This window comes from Chiloscyllium punctatum, chromosome 6 (genome assembly GCF_047496795.1).
Source record: "Chiloscyllium punctatum isolate Juve2018m chromosome 6, sChiPun1.3, whole genome shotgun sequence".
NCBI lineage: Eukaryota > Metazoa > Chordata > Chondrichthyes > Orectolobiformes > Hemiscylliidae > Chiloscyllium > Chiloscyllium punctatum.
Window position 1 is genome coordinate 68,028,175 of NC_092744.1, and position 9,650 is coordinate 68,037,824.

The 9,650-nt window shown below is 39.6% G+C and overlaps 1 protein-coding gene across 1 annotated transcript; it reads right to left on the minus strand.

The window, feature by feature from the left end:
• Positions 1 to 213: 213 nt before the first annotated feature.
• Positions 214 to 3,519, minus strand: otos (otospiralin). The gene is made up of 4 exons (XM_072571767.1): positions 3,388 to 3,519; positions 3,140 to 3,205; positions 2,865 to 2,891; positions 214 to 661 (listed from the first exon to the last, which is right to left on the minus strand). The coding sequence occupies exons 2-4, from the start codon at positions 3,195 to 3,197 to the stop codon at positions 432 to 434; spliced, it is 315 nt and encodes a 104-aa protein (XP_072427868.1). The 5' UTR covers positions 3,198 to 3,205; positions 3,388 to 3,519; the 3' UTR covers positions 214 to 431.
• Positions 3,520 to 9,650: the final 6,131 nt, after the last annotated feature.

A 9,650-nucleotide genomic window follows, 5' to 3' on the forward strand; every position in this document is an offset into this window, starting at 1 on the left:
TTGAATTCAGTTAGTCATATAGACATAAATCAGTCTATGCACAATAAACTCTGAATTTATGACATAGTATATTTAAAAAGAAATTGGGCCTATTTGAAAAATTCATACAAATATTCAACTATTACAGCAACCTCACCTCCCCATCACCCACGCTAAAGCACAACAATTTTAAGTGACAGAAACAAAAATAAACCATTTCTTTCCAAAATATAATAAGGATGCATAATGTGAGAGAAGCTTTTAATACAATGCAAGCAAATTCTGTAACACGATTATATATAAGGGGTCATACAATTAATCCCTATTTAGATGCACCAGATAGATAAAGCAGATTATAATGTTACAATAATTCAGATCTAATGTAATTCACTGAAATTCTACTTGTTTACATGTTCAACCAAATGGCATCAACTCATTGTATCTTTTCTTCCCTATTCGTCTGTTTCCTTTGCAATCTCGACTTGTACTTCTTGTTGTATTTCGGGTTGCTCTGGAGTGTCATAGCCCATGGTATTCCCTATAGGGAAATGAGCATAGAAAATGTGTGCCAGTTGCTGGATCCTTTCGTAGTCTCCAATGCTTCGGAAATATTCCACATATCTCCAGAAATCAGTTGTGGAGTAAGGCCAATAAGGAGGGCTTCGTTTTTCCACATGGTGAGCTACATATGGAGGGAAAATCCACAAATGGGTGCTTCTGACACACAAATACAATATGTATTTGCCACTAAAACACAATATGATAATGTAGGCAACCTGGCTATTGTATGCTACATTATTGGCAATACAAGTATAATCCATATAAATTGATTTCTGAATATGAATACATTAATATATTTTCATTATAGTACAGATACTCATCATAAAAAAAACTTTAGATGAAATGCAGATACATTGAAATAATACCATAAATGTAAAACAGGCATATTCATACCTAAATCATGTATGAATTTAAATAATAAGTTTAAATAATCTACAAATGCATAACATTTCCTGATATCAGTAAATAAGCACAAATACGCACAGTAAATAAGCACATTCTAATATCACCATTTTTTGTTACATATACATTCCTTAGCTTCTATTACTTTGGAAATTGACTATTAATTATATCCAACCTAATTAGGATTTAATGAAAACCAAGCATTGCATTATAATTACATTTAACTTGTGTGATCCATACACAGAGCATTGTAAGTATTTTATCAATGTTGCCACAGAAAATCAAACTATAAGATATAGGAGCAGAAATTAGGCTATTCAGCCTATTGAGTCTGCTCCACCATTCAATCATGGCTGATAAGTTTCTCAACCCCATTCTCCTGCTTTCTCCTCATAACCCATGATCCCCTTTACAATCAAGAACCTGTCTATCTCAGTCTTAAGTATACTCAATGACCTGGCCTCCATAGCCTTCTGTGGCAGTGAGTTCCATACATTCACCACTCTCTGACTGAAGAAACTTCTCCTTATCTCCATTCGAACAGGTCTTCCCTTTACTCCAAGGCTATGCCCTCAGGTCCTAGTCTCTCCTATCAATGGAAACATCTTACCAACATCCGGTCTGTCCAGGCCATTCAGTACAGAGGAACTTTGATTATCTGGCGGTCGATTGTCCGGCATTCCATTAACCATATCAAAATTCTCCCCATCCATGTCCTTCAAATAATCAAGGTTCCTTGTATTCTGTATGTTGCTTTACCCCGCTCATCCTTCTAAACTCCATCAAGTATCGACCCAGAGTCCTCAAATATTCCTCATATGTTAAGCTTTTCATTTCTGGGACCATTCTCATGAATCTTCTCTGAATATGCTCCAGGGCCAGTACATCTTTCTTGAGATATAGGGCCCAAAACTGCTCAAAATACTCCAAATGTGGCCTGGCCAGAGCCTCATAGAGCTTCAGAAGTACATCCCTGCTTTTATATTCAAGTCCTCTCAAAATAAATGCCATTATTACATTTGCCTTCCTAACTACTGACTCAACCTGTAGGTTTACCTTGAGAGAATCATGGACTAAAGCTCCCAAGTCTCTTTGCACTTCCAACTTCTGAATTTTTCTCCCCATTTACAAAATAGTCCATGCCTCCATCTTTCCTACCAAAGTGTATGACATCACACATTCCCATGTTGTACTCCATCTGCCACTTCTTTACCCACTCTCCTAACCTGCTCAAATCATTCTGCAGCCTCCCTGCCTCCTCAATGCTACCTGTCTCTCTACTTAGCTTTGTATCATCAGCAAACTTAGTCAGAATGCCCTCAGTCCCTTCACTGAGTTCGTTAATGAATAAAGTGAAAAGTTGGAGTCCCAACACTGAGCCTTGCAGAACACCACTTGTCACTGGCTGCCACTCTGAGAAGGACCCTTTTATCCCCACTCCCTGCTTTCTGCCAGACAGCCAGACTTCTATCCATGCTAGCACCTTGCTTCTAACCCCATGGGCACTTACCTTTCCCATTTGGCTCCTGTGTGTCAAATATATTTGAAATTTTACTTCAACTAACCCTTTATTACCTGCCAGCTTTTCATGCCCATGCAGTCATTCAAGCTATTTCCTATGCAGATGCCCATTTGTATTCACCTTCCTGTGCTTTAAGCTTTCTTCTGAGGTGTAAATAATTTATTTTTCCTCTAAATCTAAAGGACCTTCAATTTACCTCTTTTGGATGTGAATCTCATTCCTGTTTTTTTCTAATCTTTATTTGCTACTTGTAATAACTCTTAAATAATCCATGAATTTATTCCAAATTATATTTCAATGCTGGATTGATTACAGCAAATGTAATATCAATTATACAATTAAAAAACTCACTGGAATAAAACAAAACATATAGTATACATAGAATGTCAATTTTTTTTACCATCCGACTGTCGGATTACACTGGCATCTGCAAATAAATAAATGGAGACATGATCAGAATTCAGCCTCACACAACTCACAAAGAGCTTTTCATAGCCCTGATACAAAAAAAGCTTCACTTGAGCACTGCCAACACGGCATTTTCAACATTCATCTAGGTTACCGAACAAAATTAAAATCACCTTAAACTATTTTAAAATGTCAACATTAGCTTTTTGAGCTCATAGCAATTTTGAAATTATAAAAAGTTTCGCAGCTAGATTTTACAAAACTTACCAGTTAGGATGTTGAGGAGGAGAAATATAAACAGCCCAATATAGACAAACCACTTCATTTTGACTACTAAAAAAAAATTAGACATTTAATCAGTCCCATCTTATTCAAATATTTAGCAGTGATTACAAATTAAACATTTTATGTGCTTTGCTAACAAATTTGCTAGTTTCAAACAAAATTTTATTTTGGTTACAGATCTATGATTCAATTTCTACTTAAAGATTTTTAAACAGAGCTTTGATACTTACATATGTTTTAAGGAATTGTAGTGATAAAAAGCAAGGCTTCGAAATAAAATTGAGCTTCAGATTTTGAACGCACTCCTGGCTAGCTGTGGGGCAAAATGTTTAAATTGGCATGGCCTAAATGACATGAAGAAAAAAACGTCACTTCTCTTGCTTGAAGATTTTTATAATGTACCCTTTCTATGAACAAACTCAGGTAGTTTTTTAAAAAAAATCTAATGGCGCCCTCTTAAGTTCAAGCAGGAAAGGAACATTTATAAGAAGGAATAGAACTTCACAGTATTTTAATGGCACGAATTTTACTGGAGTATGGCATCTCAGAGTATTTCTCATCAGTTAGAATTGTTCATGCACATTTACATTTTAAACATGAGATTTGAAATTGTTGACAATTTGCTTCCAGCAATGACTTCCCAAGCACTAAAGCTTACCTCCTTAGTCTGTTTGTTATCAGCAAACATTTCAGAGATAGGACAGAATAAATGTTTTGATATTTTCCTGTTAACGGACAGGTCCACAGCTTCTAGCATAAATGTGGTTTATTTGCAGAAAACGGTCAAGAAGGAATTAGTGATTGTAACAAGGTCAGCCAAATGGACTTCATAGAATATGAGTTCCCTAGTTGGGGCTGGTCCCATGAGGGAGCTCTGGCTGACTGATAAAAATATCCTGTCACTCTGACAGCTGGCTCTGAGGGAGCTGGATCAGGGTCACAGACTTTCCATGTGTAAATAAATGGTGACTTGGTGATGGGATACGACCTCTAAGAAGTTATTTCAAATGATTTTATCTCTCCCCTCAGATTTATGGTGCTGACAAAATCCTTACTGAGCCATGCCTACCAGATATCCTAAATTAATCTGATCCCATTTGCCAACATATGGCCATTATCCTTCTAAACCCTTCCTATTCATGTACCCATCCAGATGTCTTTTAAATGTTGTAATTGTACCAGCCTCCACCACTTCCTCTGGCAGCTTATTCCATATGCGCTCCACTATATGCATGAAAATTTGCCCCTTGGGTCCCTTTTAAATCTTTTCCCTCTCATCTTAAACCTATGCCCTCTGGTTTTGGACTCCCCTACCCTGGGAAAAAGACTTTGGCTATTCACCTTATCCATGCCCCTCGTGATTTTATAAACCTCTATGAACAACTTTGGAGAATTTGGAGAGCTTCAAAATTTGAAACCTGTTTTGGGGATACTAGGATTTGAGTTATGATTAGGCAGTGAGATTTTTCCTCTCAGCTTCAAATTGTTTTGTTTTCCATCTCTATACACGTGCAGTCCTAATTCCAGCTTTTGTTGCTTAAACTCCCCGTCTGTCTCTAGCTCTTTCTCTGGTTAATCTTTCTTCTCTCTGAATTGGTTTTTCTACCTCCGTTTCTCTGGTTTTAAACTCCAACACTGTTTGTAATTTTTCCAGGTCCAATTGAGCTGAAACAAACAGGCCAGGTTCTGATTCAATTTCTGCTGTCTGTTCTGAGACTGGGTTGAATTCAAAATGCTCAGTCAGAATTCTCAAGAATCCCTGCCTGTCTGTCTTGTTAGGCGTTTGAATCCAACTTTTATAGTAATGGCTTTTAAATGGTTCATATCGAACGATTATAACTTCTATCAATTTGAATCCTCATGATCAATGGCCAGTTAGCCTTACATTCATCATTAGGATAAATGCTGGAATATTTATAAGGAAGAAAAAGCAGGACAAAACCTGGAAAAATGGTGCATTGAGAATAACCTCGCTCTCAATGCCGGCAAAACCAAGGAACTCATTATTGACTTTCAACGGGATGTTATTCATGCTCCCCATCCTGCCCCCATTCCCCCACCCCACCCACACACGCACACATTAACAGCACAGAGATGGAACGAGTGGAGAGTGTCAAGCCCCTGGGAGTGGTCATCAACAACAAGCTTTCTTGGACTCTTCATGTGGACACACTGGTTACAAAAGCCCAACAACAGCTCTTCATTCTCAGGCAGCTGAGGAAATTTGGCATGACGGCGAATATCCTTGCCAACTTTTATAGGTGCACCATCAAGAGCATTCTGTCTGGATGTATCACTACCTGGTATAGCAACTGTACCATTCAAGATCAGAGATGGTTACAGGGAGTGGTGAACTTGGCCCAGACAATCACAAAGGCCAACCTTCCATCTATAGAATCCAAAAACCAGGCCCGCTGTCAAGGAAAGGCCACCAGTATTCTCAAAGATTCATCCCACCCTGGCAAAGTTTTTCTACAGCCTCTACCATCAGAGAGAAGGTACAGAAGCCTGAACAGACGCACCAGCTGGTTTCGAAATAGTTTCTACCCTACTGTTGTTAGAATGCTGAATGGACTCACAAACCCTTAGCATTTGCCTGTACCTGTGTTTTTGTTTTGCCACTGTTTACCTACTATTTACTTATCTATGCTAGTTAACTATGTGATCTGCCTGTATTGTGTGCAAGACAAAGCTTTTCACTGTGTCTCGGTACCCGTGACAATAAATTCAATTCAATTCAATTTAGACAAGCTTAATGCAATCAAACAGTGCAACATGGTTTTGTGAAAGTTAAATCATGCTTGGCAGATTTGCTAGAGTTCTTTGAGGATGTAACAAGCAGTGTTGATAAGTAAGAAATTGTAGACATAGTGCATTTGGACTTCCAGAAGGGAGTCAATGAGGTGCCACGTAAAAGGTTACTGCACAAGATAGCTGCTCACAACATTGAGAATGATGTATTAACATGAATTGAGGGTTGGTTAGCACAGAGAAGACAGAGAGTCAGGCTTGATGAGTCTTTTCAGGTCAGAAAGACTAAACTAGTGAAGGGCCACATGGTTCAATCCATGGGCCTCAATTGTTTATTATTTATATTAACAACTTAGTGGAGGGGGAGGAGTATTGGATCCAAATTGGCCAATGATAATAAAAATAGATGGGAGGGCATGCTGTGATGGGGACATAAGGAATCTTCAAGGGGATAGAGATAGTGTGAGTGAGTGGGCAAAAACTTTGCAGATAGGGTTTGAGGGCTTAATGAATGCCCGAAACATTGATTCTCCTGCTCCTCAGATGCTGCCTGACCTGCTGTGCTTTTCCAGCACCACCACTCTCAACCCTGATCTCCAGCACCTGCAGTCCTCACTTTCTCCTAGATAGGGTTTAATGCAGACCAGTTTAATGCATGCATTTTGGTAGGAAGAATCAAAAGGCCAATGCTTAAATGGAAAGAGATTCCAAAAAAAGTTCTGTGCAGAGGGACCTGAGTGTTTTTGTGCATGAAACACAAAAAATTAACATGCAGGTGCAGCAAAATTGGAGTTTAAAAATAGAAATAGTTCCTATTCCTAGTTAATAGTTAATAGAGACATACAAGATAATCAGAGGGTTAGATAGGGTGGACAGGGAGAGCCTTTTTCCAAGCATGGGGAAGGCAAACACAAGGGGACACAGCTTTAAAGTGAGGGAAGATAGGTATAAGACAGATGTCAGACGTAGTTTCTTTACTTAGAGCGTAGTAAGGATATGGAATGCATTGCCTCCAATGGTCGTAGATTCGCCAAGTTTAAGTTCATTTAAGTCTTCATTGGACAGGAAAATGGATGTAAATGGAATAGCGTAGATGGATGAGCTTCAGATTAGTAAGACAGGGCGGCGCAACATCAGGGGCCGAAGGGCCTGTACTGCGCTGTAATGTTCTATAATTGTACAGAGTATGGTGAGGCTGCACCTAGAACACCACATATGCCCACACGTACACACACACTCTCATAAAAACACAGTCACACAGACTCTCTCTCATACACACACTCTCTCACACACACCCTCTTACATAGTTTGGTCCCGAGATTTAAGAAAGGATGTATTGGTGCTTAAGACTGTTCAAAGGAGACCGACTAGGCTGATCGCTGGGATGGAGGGGATTAATGATCAAGAACAGCTGAACAGGTTGGGCCTTTATTAATTAAAGTTTAGAAGAATGAGGAATGATCTATAGAAACAGGCAATATGGTAGATGGTAAGGTGATGTTTCCACTAGGAGGGGAATCTTGAACTTGTACCAGTTAAAAAATAAGGGAAAATTATTTTAAAACTGAAATGCAAAGGTATTTCTTTTCCCAGAAGATAGTCAATGTATGGAATTCTCCAAACCAGAGGGTTGTGCAAACTGGATATGAAATTATATAAAGAGGAGATGGATAGATTTTGAGTTAAGGACTGTGAGGAGCTGGTATGAAGGAGGAATTGAGTTCAGAGGCAGATTAGCCTTGATCTTTTAGATGTGGAGGTGCAGAGTTGGATGAGGTCAAAAACCACATGATACCAGTTTATAGCGCAAAAGGTTTATTTGAAAACACAAGCTTTCAGATCCCCTGTTCCTTCTTCTTATGCAAGTGAGAGAGGAGACATCAGACACAGAGTTTATAAATAAAAGATCAAAGTGATTTATAAAATGCCATATTGACGACTGTCTACAAATTGTGTGCTTTTTGAACATGATAGATTGTATCTGCTAATACAAATCTGCAGGTACAAATTCATCCGATAGATTTATATGTGTGTGTATGTGTGTGTGAGAGAGAGTGAGAGAGAGAGAGAGCGAAAGAGTGTGTGTGCTGGAGAGAGAGTGTGTGCAAGTCTGAGGGAGTATATGTGTGTGAGAGTGTGCGTATGTATGAGGGTGTGTATGAGAGAGTGTGTGTATGAGAGAGAGTCTGTGTGACTGTGTTTTTATGAGAGTGTGTGTGTACGTGTGGGCATGTGTGTGTGCATGTGACAGAGTGTATAGTGAGGTGGGGCCACCTGTAGTGTGAAGTGAACTGAAGATCCTGGTTGAGGCCATCCTCATGGGTACCAAACTTGGCTATCATCGACTTGGCATTGCTGCATGTCCTGAGGTCTGCCTTGGAAGACATTTGTCCAAAGATCCAACGCCGAATGTCCTTGATTGCTGAAGTGTTCCCCCACTGGAAGCGAACATCCCTGTCTGGCAATTGTTGTGCAGTGTCCATGTATCCATTTTCACTGTGTCTGCATGGTCTTGCCAACATACCATGCCTCGGGTAAGTTTGTTCAAAAAGTACACAATTTATAGACAGTCAATCAACGTGGCATTTTATAAATTCCTACTTTGGAGACAAAACCAGTCTGATCCCAGGTTAAGACACAGATTCTAAACAAGGCTTCACACATAAAATGCATTGTCTGACCTGAGATGTTTCCTCTTTTATACTGATAAAACCTTAAGTTATGTCCAGGCAGTGACTTGAAAGAAATTCTGGGATTAATCAAAACCTGCACCTACATTCTAACAGATTGAAGATTTAATAGCCATCTTAGGTTTGTCCAATACATTCGCATCAGCTGTAGGACCCTTTGATCTCTTACTTCTAAATTCTGTGTCTGATGTCACCTCTCACACTAGCACCTCAAGGAGGGGTGAAGCTCTGAAAGCTTGTGTTTTCAAATAAACCTGTTGGACTCGAACCTGTGTTGTGTGATTTTGAAAACAAGATCTCCAGTTTTGTTTTGTGCCTATGCAGAAGAAGTCTGGAGAGGAATGCAGTGGTGTTTGTCGAGGTTCGTCCCGAGCAGCGCCGTGACGCGGTACTCCGTGCTGTACGGTCTGTTCCCCGGGACGCACACCGAGACGAACATCAACTGTGCCTGGAGGATCATCAGCTCGGTGGAGGACGCTCTCTGCGTAGTCCGAAACCTGTTGATCTTCCAGCTGAAGGAGTTGACCCCGACTGAGTGTTGCAGACTGGCACATTCCAAGGTCCAGGACTATGTATTGTGGGATGCGCTGAAGCTTGGGGCAGGTGCTGCCAAGGCGCGGTGGGGAAAGACCACCGTGTAACATCTGCCTGTCTGAGAAGAATAGGGGGCCCATGCAGTCATTTGTGCTCTGCTGACGCCTCAGCTAAATATATGGATATATGATTGATAAATGTACAGACCTGTATATATGAATGATAAATTCTGATCTCTGTATGCAAATGTTTACGTATGTATGGTATGACCAACTGTACAGACTATCAAAATGTTTTATGAATAAAGTATATTTTTGAAATTAAAAAAATCTCCAGTTTGGTTTTTCAACAGCTTGATTCTGATACTTTACGTCCACTTCCACGTTAATTGCAAATCAAATTCAGCTTGTTTCACAATGGATTAAATCTTAACTTTAAGTTTGAATTAAACAGTTCCTTGTTTGCCTTTCTGGCAACTACATATGGCACACACAGTAACTATCTGCTATATGTTTGTG